We start from the raw sequence: 20,764 nt of genomic DNA on the forward strand, positions 1-20,764 counted from the left end.
TTGCACATGCACTCCTATACAAAAAAAACATCCCTTATACTCTTTCTACTGTGATGTTTGTAACACTCCCTCATTGCCTGCTTTCAACAATTCACACATATATCCACCAATCACTTAAAAACCTCTTTATATAGCCTATCAACATATTAAACGTCCACCCACCAACTGCCACTTAGCAATGTTCTACAAATCTTTTGCATCTACATTTCCCATACGTATACCAAAGAATTGTACATAGTGCTACTATAGTGCTACTATAAATGCACATATGCATTGTGCAGTGACAGAAGTACATAAATAAAAGGCACAGTATGGATTAACAAGTGCTCATGGGAGCCCAGGAGGGAAGTGTCAAAGTATTCTAAGGTGGGAGGCCACTAGCTAACTGCTGGGGCAGAGGAGTCCCAAGGGTGGGGTACATCTTAACCCTAACGCCCCTTTACCAGACTTTTTTCTGTCAATTGAATAGGGTTTTATAAGTGAAAATGTTTCATAATGTTATATCACTTGCGCCTGGAAACCCTTGTGTACGGGCAAGTTATAAATGGCAAATCATATAAAATATTATATCAAATATGTGTTATTAATAAATCATCTTTAAAATATATTAAAGAACTATAAACCTCCTTTAACAAAGATATTTTTTGCAACGATAACAGGAATGGCTATGTGGTAACATTTTTCAAAATTGGGATAGGTTTGAATGGGACCAGAATGAGTTCATTTATACTAATGAACTGAAGTACAGTAGTGTATTCTGCCAAGGTGTATCCAAAGCTGGTGCAGTTCCATCATTTTCTGTATATAGCTTCTTGAAGCATTCTGAGGAAATAAGGGCTCCAGGCAGCAGTGATGAAGAAACAGTAATTTATTTCATTACAGCGACAGCGGCCTATGAGAGCCGAGTGCCAACATGGCTCTCTCCATGCAGTCTCTCCTGTCTCTCATCCACATTCTTAGAATAACATTCTTAGAACTTAATGAGCTCATAGTGCAGCTCAATGTTTAACTAGGATCTGGTAATACATTTTTATGAACTTGTTTAAACTTACACTTACATCATAACACATTCCCAGAAGAGTATTATCTGATATTAGCATACGGCGGGAGGAGGGTGTGGCTGCCTCCCAGCCAATCAGGAGCCTGTGGCAGGGTCTTTACCTCATGATAAAGCCCCCTCTCTAAGTCTCCTTGGAAGCGGGAGGCCACGATCTTACCCGCATGTAAGTCTGAGCTCAATGCCCTACCTCTCCTTCCCTCATGCCCAACCCCAATTTCCATACCCCTCACACACCCTCATCCCCGCCCCACTTACCTTTGCTCCCTTGTCCCTATTTGGCGCTGGGAATAATCCCTGTTCCTGGTGCATCTCTGTCGCAGCAATGGGCGCCATGAAAAGGGGGAAGGGACTATGTGTAGTTCCCTTTTCCCTAATCCATTTCTAAAGTTGCAAAATGACAACTATGCCATTTCTCAACTTTAAAAAACGACTATTAGCCAGGATGCTAACAGAAATAAACCCCTCTGGTCGGGGGGACTTTACTAGGACAGGTAATGCTCAGGTCTCAAGTTAAAGCTCGAGCGAAAGCCCCCACCACTTATTGCTTAATTGAGTCCATCAGCGTGCAAGGGGTCAACCGCTGAGTCTCCCATAATCTTATAGTACTCTATAGACAGGCCATTTGGATTAAGTGTGTATTCGCTGTTCACTCTTCCAATGCAAATAATCATGGTGAATATGCTCCTCCAGCATTTCTACATTTTTCCCATTCAGATGTTGAAGCCCCAGGACCTAAAATTCCGTCAGGGCATGCTTCTCTGGCACAATTATTGAGGTTTAAAGATCACTGAAAAAGTACCTACATTCTGTGGCTATTCTGTCAAGGGAACACTTCCTCTCACCTGTTGACAATTAGATTACTGATGTTATCCTCTTATGCCTCATACCTCATCTGTGAACAAAATATCTGTCACGTCCCTCCCCTTGTTCAAAATAGTTTGACCATTGACCGAACAAAACATTCCACCTCAGCAGTTTGTATAGCTCAAATGTATCTTTTCAATTGGTTTCTCTGAGGCTTCAAACTGCGGTATTCTTAAAAAACCTGCTACTAGCGTGATCTCATATTCCAACTTCTCAATCTACTTCTCCTTTTCTTTCCTCTTCCCACTAATCGAAGACTTCAAGTATTCACATATGTAACACTTCAGGGCCTCCCACAGTGTAGAGTCGGTAACCTCACCATTTCCATTACTCTTTATAAATTGTTATATTTCTTCACTGATCTTATCCTTGGTATTCTCATCCCAAAAGTAGGATCTGTTGAGACTCTGTTAAAAGGACCTGATCAGGGAGAGATTCAATATCAGTTCCAAACTCATAGAGTCATGATTGGAAATCAGTATATTACCACCTTGGTTCTTAATGCAGTTCTGAGCTACCCCAGAAAAGTTCAAATACATGTCTCGCCTTGCGTATGAACCATATGGAACTGTCGGTTGTTGCAGCCTCCAGACATCAGAGAGAGCATGTTCCCTGATCAGCTGATGCCTCCCTGTGGATTTAGCATGAATAGTGTCAAGAGCCGTGTTGCAGTCCCCTCCGCCACTAGAAGGTCACCTCTGTATTTCTGGATATGTTGTAAAACCATGTGGACAAAAATACCGGTAGATGGGTCCCTTGCCGGAAGGCAACATCACAGCCCATATTGTCGAGTTAAGGAGAAAACCTTCCTATGCGTACTAAAGCAGGTGCGGCTCGTTTTAGATCTAAGCCAATAACATGACATCATTCTTAACCGAGACCTGTGGACTCCCATCCCGTTTGTGACCAATCCTTTGCTGAGCGAAGCACATCGACCACCATGTGTCAGCAGAATTGACGGAATTACCCCAAAAAAAGCCCCATTGGGTCCGATGTACCCAAAATAAATGGGGATTTACACGGCTACCACCACTTGTAATCAGGCGGAAATTGGTGTTAAGGGTAATTCCTGAGGGCTATTTTTTGGAGGATTTACCTCTGAATTTCTGCCTAACTCATAACGAGGCCTCTGTTTTAGCATATATTTATGGACCTAAAGTGTGAATGAAGTATCTGTGTAAGGGAAGTACGTGTTGGTTTGTCTGTATTACTAGCTTTAGGACTCACAATCTAATTGTATCATTGTTTTGCATGCATATTATGGGTGTGCAGCTGAAGAGAAAATATTAAACAATCAATGAATATATATATATATATATATATATATATATATATATATATATATATATATATATATATATATATATATATATTTAAAAAGAACTCATTACCCGGTCCGTGATGGAGGCGGGATGAAATTGACGGAATGCACTCCCAAAAACAAATAGAGAAAGCCCCAATGACTCTCTATACTGAGGCAAAAAAACCCAAGTTGGTCCAGACTGACATGCCTTTATTGTAAAGTCAGCATGGATACGAAAAAAGCACAGAACAACGCGTTTCACGGCACACAGACCGCTTGATCACGTAAAATATATATATATATATATAAAGATTTATATAGTGCAAAACTCTCCATCAGGCAACACAGGGATGCACAAAAAAGCGATAGAAGAGAGACACGGAATGACAGGAAGAACAGTGGAACCTGTGGCAGATCAAGAAGGTTCATTCCATCGGAGAACTCCCATTAAATAGTTATAGTGTTCAGGGATCCCTGCTCTAGGCTCGCAATTAAACAGTGGAAACTCGCCATGCACAGAAATGTTGGCTTTAACACTGGCATTAAATATGGCAGACATTGCAGTGTAAGCACTCACTTAATCTCAAGTAGCGCCCCCAACATGCCAGCCATAGCCATGCCGCACCCTCACAGTGGGTGCGATATGGAATCTAGTTGCCTATGTGCCATCATATTGGTGATGTCAGCACTCTGCTTCTAGAGTGTGTAGTCATGTGACACCACAAGCATGCAAAGAGGCGAGTCTCGGGAGCTAGGGAGATAATGTTAAGAGCATGCACCATCTTTCACTCGTGTAATTTAAACAAAATATCATCCCAGGACAAATAAAGGCTGGTCATATTGGTAAAAAGAGTTCAACCGGAAACCATAGTATGCATCAGGCCAATACTTAAATGAAAGGATATACTCACATGCCAAGAGATGTCACCTGGCAGTGGAAGGGATCAGCACGCGCTGCACCCCTGCAAATTGCAGGCCGAATGGGAATTATTTTGGACTAGTAATGAATCTTGTGATACAGCACCTTGCAATGAAAGCAAGTGGTGATTGCATTACTATTTGGTGATGTTATGTAGGAGAATGGTCAGATGCTTTATCTGAGTATTCATAAGAAGCCGTTAGCTTACAAATACAATCCAAGCTAATGTCACAAGTGTGGGAGACATTTGGAATTAGACTGAAGTGAAACTTCTGAGAACTTACAGGCAGGCAAAGTAATCACAAAAAGATACATCCAGGATAGCAAAATTAAAAAAACCTGGATATCAACATGGCCCAAAGTGTCCATACCTTCAGAATGGGTGGGTCTTGTCTTTTTAAGGTCCTTGCTAAAAGGCCCTCTTGGTAAACTTAAGTCAGGTTTCAGGGTACCCGCCTGTAAAGACTGGAGGGGGTGTCTGTACTTCTGCTCTCCATATGGTAGAGGAGAGGCACAGAAGACCCCAGCCAAGATTCTCTATTATGGTAGCAATGGACAAGCAATCAATGCCTAGCTTCTCGGGAGGTGTTTCGGGCTGGTTCTTAAGTACAGTGTAGTCCCCAAGCCCCCATAAAGGTATGTCCACACACTGTATTACTGAAAACAGTCCTTATATAATTAATATTCAAAGGTATGTACACTGTCACTATAACTCACGTTGTGCTCAGGAAAATCAACAATGGTAAATATCTACAATTCTAAAGTGGTACCACCAATATTATTAGATCTCATTAAAGTGCATCCATAGCAATGTAAAAATGTCACACAGATCAATAAACAGGAAACCAGCAATAGAGAAGAAGGAAAATAAGGTGGTTGAAACAATAGGCAGAGTACTGAGTCAGCTACTTAACTACAGTTCTGTGGAGATTCCCCCCACCTGGGCAACATGTAAAATAAGATATATAGACAAGCCCAGTCCATATATTGTTCAATAGTCTTATTCCCTCCTATAATGTTTTTACCCCCCAATGTACCTAGTGGAGTAGAGTTCTTCGAAGAGGCGTCGACAGATCCTTCTTGAGTGACCACCTTTAAAGCAGGAGTCACGGATCGTCGAGAGGCGTCGAGGAAGGCGAACTTGGCGTTCGGCATCAGGGAATCGATGACCGTTCTTGAGTGCCCTCCCTTTAAAGCAGGAGTCACGGGTCGTCGAACGTCCGACGGTGAACAGGGTAGAACGGCGTTGATGAGGCGGCAGCTTCGATCCGAGCAGTGCTCGTCGACGACGGAGCATTGGCGTCCTGCAAGGAAGAGGCATGTGGGGTACCTCGGTGATGATAGTTCTGGACCGCAAAGAGTGTAAAGAACTGTGGCCCAGCAAGGGCGTCGAGTCGTCAAAGTCTTTGTGGTCGTGAGGTGGCAGGAAACCCACCGGCGGATTCTCCTCAGCTCGTTGGTCGTCCTCGACTTCCTCCGGCGGGATAAAGTGGTCGACGGCGCGGACAAGGGAGTCCTTCGATTCGAATGTTCTTAGGCAGAGGAGCGGGTGGCTCCGGTCGTCGGCGGCACGGCGTCAAGCGGTCCCCACGGCTAGGCAACACAACTTCAAGGGGCCTCCAGCGGTTACACAAACCTGCAAACCCTGGTCGACGTCAATGGACGTCGACGACGGCGAAGTCCAGGTGCTTCACTTCGATCTCCTCTGCGGTCCCGTCTCCGGTCTGGCGTCCAGGGAGCTTCGGCAAAGGTTTAGCGGTGCTCGATGGTCCCTCGGAGCACGGGAAGAGGGCACCTTACCAGGTCCCCTCTCGGCTCAATCTTCGACAGATTCGGCAGCCTTCAGATCGGTCGAAGCAAATGCAACAGCAAGTCTTCTTCTTCCAGCTGGGCGTCGAGGATCAGTTGTTCCAGTTACTCTTAAAGTGTAGACACAGCTTCTGAACGCTTCTGAACAATTTCCAGTGGTGAGAGGTCCCCAGATATAATATTCTGTCTCTCATCCACACTGCTGGGTCACTCTCAGCAGCCAATCATACAGAAGGGCATTCATGCAGTCAGTCAGCCAATCAGGCACACAGTGCATTCAGGCCATCCTCCTCCCTCTCAGACACTCACAACAAGGAATGCGGATTGGGACAAGTACCCAGCCATTCAACACTACACACTGCATTCAGGCCAGTTTCGGGCAGGGCTGTCTCAGTCTTTGTCTCTCATGCCAGAAACCAGACAACCACAACAAGAAGTGCATATTGGTCACACACTCCATTCACCCAGGTCCCACCCACAGGAGGTACCCACAACATACAGTCACTGGGAAGGCTCCAGCTAGTCTGGCCGGGCCTTCACAACAACACCATATATAGCACTTCCACCCAACAGCCAGTCAGGGGGAAGGGACAGAGTCAGGGCTTCCCAGGACTTTGGGAAAACAAGGTAACAGGCAATAGAAAGCAAGAGGCCACAGGGGCCATCTTGTTTCCTACCAGGAATCAACTTATTCCAATGGCAGGGCCTAGGTATCCCAAAATGGAGGACACCCAGAACACCTGTCAAATTCAGCATGGAGCTGCCATCAGCCCATACCCTGCTCTGTGGGCCACCCACAGGTGCCCAAAAACATACACTAGGGGCACAGGGTTGTACCCCCACCCATGGGTGCCCTAAGGGTATCCCATGGGTCTGTACACCAAACCAAAAATAGGAAGAGCTGCACTGCCAGGAGTCCCACATGGACTCCTGGGCAGAAAATAATACAGAACACCAATGAAAAAAGGACTACAGGGAGGCCCTGTCCCTCCAATGCATTTCCAGCATCACATCACCCTCTTCTTCTTAATCCCAGTCTGTGACTTTCAGGTTCAGGCACCATTGTCGCTCTTTTTCTGAGTCCCAGGCTTGTGGGTTTCCTTCAGCCTTCTCTTTCTTCTCAGTCTCTAAGGCTGAAGAGTTTCATGCACACTCATTTCTCTCCAATAGTCTCTCAGGTTTATGGTTCCATTTTGGGGGGAAACAGGTGGGGTGTTGTCTGTAAAGCTAGGAAATCTTCTCTAGTGGTCTTAGGTAGATGGGTGGATCCTGGACGATCCTCAGCTTTCTCAGAGACCTAAAAAAGTATCCCTGATACCCTGTACCCTGAGAGTTCTCCGTAGTAGGGGCCTATGCATGCTGGTCCTGACCCTCCTCGCCACTATGCCACTTGCTCATGCCTCCTCCCATGGTGGTTCAGGACCTTTTCTCTACCTCCTGTCGTGGTCGCAGCAAGCCTCCACCATCCTTCCTAAAATTTCTCTTTATGCACTTCTGCTGAACTTCTCTAACCTCTACTTTTGCAAAGTTGATTGCAATTTTACATCATGGTATATTACTAATTAGCAAGGCAAATTACAGTGTAATGTTATGGTGTACTTGAAGTGGGAAATAATATTAGTATGTTATTGAAGTGGATCGGATCAGGTGACGTTAGGAGACATTGTACGAAAACACTTTATGCATCTGCAGAGAGGAGTGCACCTATATTTTCTGTATAGCTATCTTTGCAATTGATATATAATTAATACAACTGTGCTGTTTTTTTCCAATTATAAATTATGAAAGTTCCAACATTTGTTACATAGTGGTACATTTTGTAAATGTAAAAATGAAAAGTATTACCTGCTTCTAATTTTTTTTCTTGATATTATGATCAAAAGAAAAACAGTCAAGATGATTGCACCGAAGCTTGTCGCCAACAACATTGCAACATTATTATTATTATTAAGGCGAATACCTAAAAGAGAAAGCAAATGGTGAAGAACCTTGCCCTAAAACGAAGTCATTCATCAAAATACTTATTTTTGTTTGTCTCATCCAATCAACATTTTGAGAGTCACTGGTTTAAGATGAGTTATAGTTTCTGATAAAAAAAATGGGGTGCTTTATAAAGCACTAAATAACAGAAACTCCAGTTTTAAAGCACTTGGTAATCAGAGCTACTAGTTACCATCTTTATTACTCAAATTTGTGGTACGTAATTTACGCCCTTGTGAGAAAGGAAGGCATGAGTTGGGCTGGAGGCGTATCTTACCCTTGTCCCAGCAGCAGCTTCCCTATATCAGAGACCCGCCCACTGCCCATGTCACTGCAGCATCTAACAATTCGACCAAACTCTTCAAAATCTGCAAGGAGCTGGCCAACCCTGCTGCCGTCTGAACCCCTCCTCTCCCCTTCCAGGGTCTTTGCAATGCCCTCGCCTCTCACTTTATCACTAAAACCCAGGACATCCTGTCCACCCTCTCCTCTTCTCCCCCTCCTCCTCCCATTTCTTCTCGGCTTGCTGACCCTCCATCAGCTACCACCTCCCCCTTTCTCCTCCTTTCTTCTTTTCTCTTGCGATGAGGTAGCTAGACAAGTCTTATCTATGAAAACCTCATCAAAACAGGCCCATCCCTATTCCTCTAAAACCATTAAGGACCACATGGACACACTTGCTCCAGCCCTTGCAGATTTCTGCAACCTCTCCTTTGCCTCTGGCTCCTTCCCCCACACTCTTAAGCACTCCCTTGTGCATCCTATCCTCAAGAAATCCACTGCTGATCCATCATGTCTGGCACCCAATTTCCATTACTCCCTTGGGTAAGTTCCTGGAAAAGCTTTCCACTTTAACCTTCATTCCGACTCTGTTGGCTGCCTACACGACCATCAATCTGGCTTCAGAGCTGCCAGAAGCACGGAAACTGCTCTCCTGAACATCTGTGAAGACCTGCTCTCCAACCTTGATTCTGACATTCACTCTGTCCTCATCCTACTTGATCTCTCCTCTGCATTCGACACGGTCAACCATACCACCTGCTCAATCGTCTCCTTGAAAAACTGGGTATCACTGATCAGGCTCTGGCCTGGCTGACCTCTTTTCCCTCTGGCCGACCCTCCCAGGTTGTAAGCGATATTCAATCAACACTACAGCTAAGTCAATGCCTAGTCTGGGATGCTGAGGAAAACCCTTATTGATGTATTTTTATATCCAGTTCAGTACTCTGGATGACAACCCTTGTATAACACCCCCCTCTTAGAATCCCCCTGACCCCACTGAGCCAAGAAGTAGGTTTGTTTTGCAAATTAAAAGGTTTATTTGAAAATTAAAACAATATATATATCACACTTCTATAAATAAATTGATAATGGATATTACACTTGTGAATATGAGCAGTAATCAGCAAGAGGTAACTATGAATAGGAACAGAAGAACAAGGTCGGAAAGAATGCTTTATATGGTTCAAGGAAACACAAGGTGAAATAAAATGCAGTACAGAAATAACTTGTTATGATTTTAGCAAAAGGTAATATGATCACTTTTTCTCTGGCAATTCACCCCCCTCCCCTATGCAATGTAAGAAATGGAAGGAGATGGAAAGAGGAGCACACAGTTCTCAGGAATGCAATCAAATACAATACGAAATTCAGTTCCCCCCCAGCAAGCTTAGAGGAAACAGGTAGGAGTTTGAAACACAGGCCCAAAATGCTTTTAAATGTGATGGCAATGGATGGGAAAATGTGCCAACTGATTTTAATTCCCTCTAGAGATTCAGGGTGAGTGGGAGATGCGTGTTGGTATTAGTTCAGGCTCACTTTAGCGATGCTCTATGAGTTATTACCAAGTTGCAAACGGATTTTAACAAAAGAAAGAATGGAGCTGCTATTTTGACAAGTGGAGAAATTGAGCCAAAATCGCAAATCGCGGTAAATTTCGCGAGTGCGTAAATCGTGATTGCGGAAAAAGTATAAGGAGAAGGAAGTCGGTTCTAGGTTCGTTGGAAAGCCTAGATTCGAGCCTAAACGGTTCAAGAGATACGGACGATTTAATAAAGGTAGATTTTCGGATTTAAAGTAAAACTCAAAATGACAGGTGACAGTTTGCAGCTTTACAATGACAGATGACAGCTTGCAGCTTTAGAATGACAGATGACAAGATTTCTAGGAGGCAGTTATACTTAGGTTAAAATAGTTTGGATTAGATTATTTTAACTAAGAGATTGGTTCTGCACATTTCTGCTAGGTACTCACAATATAAATTTGAACTAGGCCTCGTCACGGATCTGGTCAACACGTCCGGCTGCGGTTCTGTCTGCTCGGCGGGTCAATCAGGCACCGGTTCTGCTCACAGCGATCTGGGTCAGCTCTGCTCTGCTGGTCTAGCCTCTCTGGACTCTGGATGTAACACTGCTTTCTGGGTACTTCTACAGGTTCTTGCAAAAATTCTCGGCAAAACTTCAAACAGCTTGCCCGGCTATTGAATAGTTTGGTTAGTTTTGAGGCCTGCTGAAGAGGATTCAGCTGGTGGATTCAGGCCTCTCTGCTACAAATTCCGGAGTTAATTTCTGCTACCGGTTCTGGAGATTGATGGATTTGAAGTCTGGATCTCTGGATGTTAAGTCGTCGGTCAGCGTGCTCCGCAGCAAATGGAATTGAATGTCTCTACCTGTCCCAGCAGTCTCTTTTTATGTGTTTTGGAAAGTGGGTGTGTGCGTTGGTCATAACTAAACCTGCCCCTCTCACTTATCATTGGCCAATTCCTCCTCTCTCCCTTGATTGGGGGAAGGAAATGTGAGTCAGAGTGATGCTGTAGGTTTTATGGTCAGAGGAACCTCCCCTTGTCAGATTTGCACACAAATCTATTTCTGACCCAAATACATATTTATCTATGTACCATTTTTCTAATATTATAGGTCCAGTTAACATATTTTCTGTAGCACCAAACCATCCGATCCCTGTCTTTGTACAATGTCGTGTCCACTGATGACAGAATTCTCCCCTTTTCATCCAGATAACGACCTCTAAACCTTTCCAGATTTTACACAAATGTGCACCAGGGATATGCATTACAGATGATAAAGTGTCAGATTTTTAACATGCATACATTTGGAGTGAGACCCTATTTTCCGCTAGCAACCCCCCAGAATACACCACAGGGTCCTAACGCCTCTTAAAATGTTCACAGAAAAATCACAAAAATAATGATATTAATTATATAATTCTGACAAGTCTGCACTATGAGTTATCTATCTTTTTAAAATTATGCTCTGGTCAAAAAAGTTTGTGGCTTCCCACATCACATGGTGGAATAACTGGTTTATCCACTTCCCCCAAGCCAGCTTGTTCACAGAGGCACAGCTGCCCCCCAGTTTCTCCCAAGAGGAAGCTATTTTACGACGCCTCCAATATAAAATTTGCCTTAGTCAAGGAAGTTGCATTGTTCTGTCCCTTCCAGTTCCCAGGTGCTCCACCCCTAATCTAATCAGAGAGGTGCTACAGGTTCTTTTGGCAAGGGGCAGCAGGATGCAGCTAGGCCTGGGAAGAGTGGCTGTTGATCCAGTTTCAACTCCTGTCGGGGGTAGTTGTCAGGCAGAATTCAGCTTCATTAAGCCAGGTTTCAGCTAAATGTCGCTTTTTGTTACCAGTTTTCTACATTCAAATCAAACTGACAATTTTTACCTATACATTAATAATTACTTCCTTCAAGTCATTTCAGAATATAGTTTTACATTGTATCCACCTCTTAGCAAGTCTTTCCTTGGTCTGGTTTTGTTTCATTTGTTCAGTTTTACACAAAAGTCTGGTGGTTTTAAAACGCCGGCTTTCTGATAGTGGTGAGTACTGGTAATGCAACCATTTTTGGGATTAAGAAAATGAATTCCCCACAGTTCTGAGTTGCTTTTTGGCAATCAGCATTGCCATGCCCAATGGTTTCAGGCTACTGTGTGTGTAGCCCAATGGTGGTTTTAGGCAGTGCCCTCCTGTGCTCACAACATAGGCAAAAATGGGTGGCAGCCTATTCTTCATGTTTTCCCTGTGCATTCTCTGGGGAGTTCTGGCCATCATGATGTTTTCCATGCCAGTACTGCACAGTTTTATGGTAGGGCTTGGATGCATGGGTAAACACATCCCACAAGGTACAACTTGGGTCCTTCCTATCTTCTTTCTCCCTCTGAACATGTGGTGTCCCCCAGGAGTCTAACATCTCGTCCTGGCTTTTCGCTTTTTTAAATGTTACTGGGCCTTGTAAGACCGCTGTTTTCTTTTTTGTTCTCCCTTGTTCTCCTCCCTTTTTGCCTGGTCGCGCTATGAAACACTTGTGTAGGAGCGCGATATAACTAAAATATCATTTCATTTCATTTCATCCACTATGTGTAGAGCTGTTCACTCCCCCATATTGAGTTGAAGTAAGGTAAGATTCTGCTGCTTAACCATAATATGCTGGAAGGCACAAGGCCTGCGCATGTTAATGTGCAGTAAACCCTGGGACCTCTAGTGTGTGTTCTGCTGACAGTAGTCTTTACAAACAGAGGGCATCATTCGAAGTGTGGCATTCTTTAAACATGGGTGCCGGTAAGTTTACCGGCACCCTTGTTTCCAGACTGCCACACTACAGGTCTGCCTGCAGCGGCCATTGCGCCCGGCAGGGTCACACCTGCCGGGTGCAACGGCCCCTGCAGGCAGACTTTTTACAGACGCACCGGCACTGTTAGCAACGGTGCCGGTGGTTCCGTCTCCCATTCCCATTGAGTCCCATAGGACTCCATGGGAATGGGAAGTTACTGATTCTGCTGCCTGACTTCCTGCGCTGCCGGGACTTGTAATGTCCCCGTGGCACTGGGCAGTCAGTTGGCGGATTCTGTGTTTCTGGGTCAGCGGCAACCAGTGAATAGATAACATACCTTCAAATCATACACAGATTTAGACTGTGAACTTTATTCTTAATCAATGAAATTCCTATTATTCAGACATGTGAAGGAAACCAGGTTCAAATATGTGTATTAATCAAGTTTCGCTCTAAAAGACAACATTTTTGCGCGGTTCAACAGTTCCAAGTTTCCACGTATACATTTCACATGCCAGATAAAAATGTGTAATGTGTTTGGCAACATACAATCCTCATTGGCATCAGGAAATACTCATGAATGCAATTTTGCTCTAAATGGGAATGAGTCTTTTACGTACCGTGGTACGTCGGCCATCTAATACTGTGGGTCTTCCTTCGCATCCTCTTTCCCCAATTTCTGCTTGTGTGGTCCTAAACTGATTGTGTTGCTAAACATTTCTAATAAATAATTAAATAAATAAATAAACACGATTTGCGAAATTCGGGTTATAATGTGTGACAGCTACTCAGTTAAAGCATGATGGGAAGGCCCCCATATGCAGATATTACACATCGCTCACCAGATAAACATTGATAACAGAACACGTAAGTGCCCAAAACACAACATAGAATATACTAAAGATAACTCCATAATTCAAATAATTTGACACGAGATTCCCGAATGTTGGCTGAAGCAGCAGCTGCTTGAACCTGCAGCTCCTGGCCTTCTCCCTAAACAAATTACATTATCAATTATGAACTCAAAGAAAAAAATACCGGAGCCAGAAAATCCAACTTCTAAGAAACAGAAGCAACTTTTAGACATGGATGAAGAACATCTAAGCACTCAAGATATTTACAAACTGCTGAGGCAGGTGGCTTCGGATATGAATGAGGTTAAAGGCACCATGACTGAACTAAACTCTAAGATCTTTCATTTGGATGTCAGAGTGGCCGAACTGGAGAAGAAATCAGTCAATACGAGTACAGAAATGGCAGTTTTAGAGACTACAACGTCCTAAAGACTGATCTTCAATGAGGGAAAGAGAAGAGCATGGAAATGGATCTGAAGCTGAGTGAAAAAGCATCCGATTGATTGGGGTTGAAGAAAGTCCTGAACCAAGTGGTGAAAAACTAATACCACTAATTATGTGCATTTTTAAAGACTGCTATGGTATGGTCTCTTATGTGAAGCTGACATCGACTATGCATACCGGATAGGCAAGACTCCTGGTTCCAGACCTAGACATATTCTTGTGACTTTTGTTCTCTCCAGGAAGAAAGAGTCTTTATTGAATGGAGCTAGGATCAAGGGTGCTGTTACTTTTAATGAAAAGCCAATCTTTGCCTATCCAGATTATCCTAAGGAGTTTATGGCAGTCAGGAAGACTTTTAAAGGTATGAAAGAATTGGCAAAAAATCTCCAGGTAACAGTTTTTCTAAACAGATATAATGCTATGACTTTACCAGTGCCTGAGGGGGAGAAAGTCACCTCTGACCTTAAGGAAGCATGTTTATGGCTTGAAAAGCTCTGTGATTCTCCAATTAATGACTGAACTATTTTACACTTTAATTTTGGCGCCAACCTCGTTATTGTTTTAATGTAATATTCTTGGTGAATATGTTTTATTTTCATCAAGATGGCGCTTGCAAACTAGATCAGTTAAACGTGTTTTTACCTTTAAAAAAGCCTTCGCCTCGAGCTCTGTATTGCAAGAGGCGAAATCGATGTATTTGAGAAAAGATCCCTGTGTCTGCGTGGATCAGCTGACTTACGTGACGGGAACTACATCGTATCTACGCCGGTCATGACATCTGCTGTAAACAAATGAAGACTGCGGCTACGTTCAATCGGTTACATAGCTTCATCACGGAAATCTGCTGCTGTGTAGAGGTGCTGCACAATGACCCTGATTGCGGCCGTCTCCTTTTTAAGGAAAGCGGTTTGTCAGGAATCACTCCTCATACCTGAAACGTAAGTTGACTTGAGATCTTAAAGATTTTCAGATGGTGGGGGCGCTTATCCATGGCAGGCATTGCAACGTACAGGATTTCGAAGGCTACACTCTTGGACTGTTGATGGACATTTGGTCTGCCGCTGTTCATGAGAGGAGTTAAACAGTATATAACGGTGAGCTATACCATCAACTAATGTTACAAAGATGTTCTGGCGTATTTCTATTGCACGGTCGGTAGGATGATTGACTGTTTTATCTGAAATACTGTATTGTAAATATGTACTAGGCCGAATAAGATACTTTCAGTATGGCCTATTTATGCAGAAACTGCCTATTAAAGCGATGTCTAAGCCTTTTAATGCTCTGATTCCTGTGGCTATGGATTTGTGTATGGCTCAATACGCCAGAGAATATACAATACCTAAAATATTTATAAGGAGTTTACTCACCAACAATGAAGTAAACATTGTGTGGAAGCCCTCTTTTTATATGTTTTGGTATGATGCCACCTAAATTATATGTACCGTGCACACAACGTTTACACTTAAAGGTCTGACTGAGAGTCTGCAGTTCTGTCTCAAACACCCTACATGCAATAAAACCTATGCCGGTCAGATGGTAACACTGCAGTAATTCCAAGTGGAGTAAATTGCAACAGCTGGGTCTCAGGAACGTATGAACTTTAATAATTTATGCGACACCAAAAAGGGGAAACATCTGATGGAGTAACAATTAGCCCCCTGTTCCTAAAGAGTGGCATGAGTTGCTTTTAGACTGCTAGACAACGAGGAATATACACTGCTGATAACTTCTAGGTATGCCTTTTAGTGTGGATAGATAAAAACGTCCAGGTGTATGTGATGATGGTGTTAGCAAATGCAAGAGAAAGAATGAGCTAAATTTTCTAAAGCAACTAAGCGCCAAAAAACAATGATTTTTCTTACTTGTTTACTGCAATATGTCAAATGAATAATACATGTCTCGCAAATAGCACTAGCAGAAATGTTAGCGGAAAATGAGTACTTACTGTGAATATAATTTAATACATGTTTTGGTGAGGAGCCATTCATTGTTTGCTGGATCATAAACTTTTAGATGTTAGATATTAACATGTCTTCCCCTATGTAAGAGTTTGATGTTTGGGACTAGATGGAGAATTCTTAATGGTGACTCAAAACAAATATACTAAATATCTGTTGTCATGGATATGGAGTCAGCAGATGTAGAGTGTAATTAATCATTGCCAATCTAAAAAAGGGGTTGTAGATGTGATATAATTAATGAAAATAGGGATTTGTAATGAGACGCATTATGGGGGTTGCTGCACATGGGTTAATTTACATGCTTATATTGTTATATTTTGAGTTAACTACAATTCGGGTCTGTACTTGACAATCAGTTGAATGTGCTGGTACATAGTTGTTTGCAAAACATATGAGTTATGAAATTCTTTATGCTAACAGGGAACAGCATATTTCTCAACTTTTCAAGTTGGGGATAATAGACTATAGAGATTTACCTTTTTAACTGCATATGGTATACTGGTACTCTCACATATATACTAAGAGAGATTTTAAACATATTTTGGGGCAAAAGATGGGTGTAAGCGCCATCATTCATGGATGGAGTTGAAAAATTGGAAAGAGTATAAGAACATAAGAAAAGCTAAGGGAGGTGTGAAATAATACACTATTCGGGGATATTCCTGACATGTAACGGAGGTGAAGTGGTGAACTATTTGATACAGAATATTTGCAGTTAAAATGATGAAAAATTGTAACTGGAAGCTTATGTAGCATGTATATATGTATATTTGGGTTCATGAATATATATTAGGAAGATGCTGAATTTGGGTTCTTAAGTCTAATTGGGAGGGGTGCGTGAGTATTAGGTTTTTTGGGTTCTTGTTGACGTTGGATTCCAACTTCTGCATCGGGGGAGAGGGTGTTTTTTTAAAATTTATTTGTAGAGTGTTTGAACTAGTGCTTATTTGTTTGTATTTTATATCGGTTTTCGAAATGTCTTTGAATAGGGGGCTTCATTTATCTGTCTCCACTTGGAATGTGAATGGCATTAACAATCCAATCAAAAGGCAGAAGGTTTTCAATTGTATGAATGACATGCAGAGTGACATTTACTTCCTACAAGGAACGCACTTACTGAAAGATGAGATAAGTAATTTGCGAAAGAAATGGGTGGGCAGCTTTTATGCCTCATGTTATTCCTCTAAATCTAGAGGGGTCGCAATTTTAATCCGAAAAAATGCTCCAGTAAAAGTACTGAGGGAGTGTTCACACAAAGATGGTAGGAGCGATACATTGCTTGTGGAAATTCAAGGTGTTAAGGCCATTCTGTGTAATATTTATGCCCCATCAATTGATGACGGTTCTTTTTTCAGAAAAACCTCTCAGATGTTGCAAGATTTAGATTCCCCTAACATTATTCTGGTTGATGATTTCAATTTGGTGATTGACCCAGCCATTGATCGTAGTGGGGCTAAAACTGTTCAGAGAAAGGATTGTCATTATTGTTCCTTTCAATCAATCCTTACAGATTACGATTTAAAGGATTGTTGGAGGTTAGAACATCCTAATCTGAGAGAATTCACGTTCTATTCAGGCTCGCACACTACGCACTATCGTATTGACATGGTTCTTACAGGAGGCAAGATGACTGAGAATTTTAAGACAAGTAAAATTGGTAATATCACGGTCACTGATCAAGCCCCTGTGTCTTTGGTTTTGAATTTGGATTTTGAAAATCATAGATCTTTTATTTGGAAAATGAACACCTCTATCCTGCAGGACGAAGAGTTGCTAGAAAAGATTAGATCTGAGGCTGATCATTTTGTAGAGGAGAATCGGTCAGATGAGCTGAGCAATAGGATTACTTGGGAAGCATTCAAGTGTACCAGGAGGGGACTTGCATTAGGTTTGTCGAGTAGTAAAAGGAAGAACATGGAGGGAGTTAGGCTAAACTTGAATGCACGCATTAAGGAGATTACAAATGAATTAGTGTGTGACCCAACTTGCATAGAGAAGAAAACAGAATTATGTAAATTAAAAAAATTATTGAATGGGATTCTAACAGAAAGGTCAGCAAAGGAATTGTATAGATTAAAGTGCTCGTACTTCGAGAGGGGATATAATGCGATTGTTGGCTAGCCTACAGGCTTCGACAGCAACAATCTGAGGCAGCGATAACATCAATAAAGGGAGCTAATGGCCTTGTCACGTTCAACCTTACTGAAATCAATGATGTTTTCAAACAATACTACACAACTTTGTACCAAAATGTGTCGGGTATTGCGGGTCATGGAAAAACCTTTCTCTGTGACTTGGTGGTTCCAAAGATTACAGATATGGATACAATTGTACTTAATAATGCTGTGACTACTGATGAGATCAGGTATGCAATTAGCAAATTGAACACCGGGAAGTCACCTGGGCTGGATGGCTTACATGTTGAATTTTACAAGATACTGCCAGAGTCAGCACTGGAGTTATTAAAAGATATGTTCATTGAGTCTAAGAAGGAGGGTCTGTTACCAGCATCTACCAACCATGCTACCATCTCAGTTTTTTTTTAAGAAGGGCATGGATAGTAATCTACCATCTAGCAACCACCCAATAAGCTTGATTAATACAGAAACAAAATCTTAGCAAAAGTACTAGCCTTAAGAATTGATCACCTGCTGCAGACTCTGGTGCATGACAATCAATCTGGCTTTGTTAAGAACCGTAGAACTTCCAGCAATATACGAAACCTGTTGCTTACAATATCGCAGGCCCAGGACTCGGAAGAGGACATAGCTGTGTTCTCTCTTGGCGCCGGGAAGGCGTTTGCCCGAGTGAACTGGGGATACTTGTTTTCGGTCTTACGTGCCATGAATTTAGGGGATGAATTCATTTTGTGGATTTCCCTATTGTATGCTCATCGCATAGCGGATGTTAAGACAAATGGACTGCGATCTGACTCTTATTTGTTTTAGCCATTGAGCCACTTGCAATTGCTTTGAGGTGTAATCAAGGTCTGAAAGGAGTAAGCTTTCAAGGAGTTGAACAAAAAATATGGTTCTATGCGGATGACCTATTGCTATTGCTAAGGGATCTAGATATGTCACTACCTGTACTGATGGATACACTAGAAAGATTTCATGAGGTAGCTGGATACAAAATTAATTGGCCCAAATCAGAGGTTATGCCTATAACACATTTTTGTAATAAAGTTTTGGTAACTAGCTGGGGCTTCCAATGGTGTGAGAAAAGAATAAAGTGTCTGGGCATATGGTTAACACCCGTGACTGGAAATATGGAGTAAGAGAATATGGGTGATGTATGAGTGATCTCAAAATTAACCTGGAGCGGTGGTCTTTGTTACATTTATCACTATGGGGCGAAGTGAACGCCCAGAAGATGAACTCTGCTTGAAAAATCAATTACATATTAAGCATGCTTCCCATGAAAATTAATCAACATTATTGGAAAATGATTGATGGTTTACTAAAACCATTTCTTTGGGATCAGAAACCCCCTAGACTAAAGTTATGGAAGCTTCAGCTTCCAGTGGAGAAGGGATGCCTTGGTGTACCTAACTTCAGAGCATATCATCTGGCATTTTCTAGTCAATTTATTGTACCTTTCTTGAGAAACCAGCCAGATAGCTGGGTTGTAGCTGAGGAGAGTCTCCCAGGCCCACTTACTCCTAGGGCAGTTCTAACGACAACAAACAGGACTAATAAGAAAGTCCCCTTGACTGAGCCCTTGAGGGATACATGGAAAAATCTATATGACATGTTGGGTTCAGTTGCTTTGAAATCACTGGGTGCTTCAATCTGGTTGAATCCTGCAATCACTGACAAAGGAAAGACTTTGTTCTGGTCCGAGTGGTTTATTGGTGGGATAAATTGGATAAAGTGGCATTTGCAAGGAAGGAAAACAGATTAATGGCGAGGAGTTGTGTGCAAAGTATAACATTGAAATTATTCAGATGCAGACTTCAGAAAGTTGAAAAGGTGTGAACTGGAGCAGAGGTGATAGTCTGGATCTCTTTACTGGGGAAAGGGAACCAGGCAAGTTGGGTATATAAACAAATTGTGACAAAATATAAAGAAAATACTGAACTCAGAGATGAATGGAGTAGAAGGCTGGGGTATGAGATCTCATCAGAGACGTGGTATGATATGTGTACAGATGTAAATCTATGTTCACTCAGTCTGAGTGAAAGTTCAAGGCAAATAAAGATCCTCAACGGAGTGTACTTGAGCCCTGAAAGGCTGAAGAGAGGTTTGCTGGATTCTGATATTTACTGGGGCTGTGGGAGCGAGGTGAGCAGTATAGAGTATATGCTTTGGGATTGTGTACGAGTACGTGGTTTCGGCATGATGTCTGTACAATGTGTTTGAGAGTTCTAGATTTGGATATCACTTTGGATTTCAAAACAATGGTTCTAGGAGGTAATGATTTACTAGAGGCCCTTTCTTCTTCAAAAGAAAAATTACTATTCAGAGGGGCATCAATCTGAAAAAAAATGATTTCACAAGGATGGAAGTCTCAAATTGCACCGCAATCTGTTGATTGGATTGAGGAAATGAATTGCCTTGCTAGCATGGAAAAGGTAATATACAGGAGACAAGGAAAATGACATTCTTATGCGAAAAGCTGGGTTAGTTTTTTGAATGTGTACTAGTTCAAATAACTCTTACTCTGTTATATATTTCTCTACACATACTTTATTGCTTTTTAAACTTGTGCTATGTTTTTCTGTTAATTGTTACTGTTTACTGTTCATTTAAAACGAATAAATAAAGAATAAAAAAAAAATTATTTGACACTCCAGACAGCGAAAAAAAGTGAAAACAAGCTCTGGTTGCACACAAGGAATGTTCAAATGAATGTAACATACACATCTACAACATGGTTGAACAAGGGCTCTCAACAGTGTGATGCGCCTCTTGGAAAGAAATGTTATGATAACAATGTTGACTGTTTAGGAATCTTCAGCCTGTCGTATATGTATGGTTTTTCCTGATGAAGGCCTTTGT

At 42.1% G+C, this 20,764-nt stretch overlaps 1 protein-coding gene across 1 annotated transcript in view; it reads right to left on the minus strand.

The window, feature by feature from the left end:
• The window catches only part of IL23R (interleukin 23 receptor), a 777,663-nt gene that overhangs the window by 59,230 nt on the left and 697,669 nt on the right, over positions 1-20,764 (minus strand). The window contains exon 14 of the mRNA XM_069641944.1: positions 7,801-7,915. Coding sequence (XP_069498045.1) covers positions 7,801-7,915 — 115 coding nt within the window. The remainder of the gene's footprint in view (positions 1-7,800; positions 7,916-20,764) is intronic.

This window comes from Ambystoma mexicanum, chromosome 1q (genome assembly GCF_040938575.1).
Source record: "Ambystoma mexicanum isolate Mex_15411 chromosome 1q, UKY_AmexF1_1, whole genome shotgun sequence".
NCBI lineage: Eukaryota > Metazoa > Chordata > Amphibia > Caudata > Ambystomatidae > Ambystoma > Ambystoma mexicanum.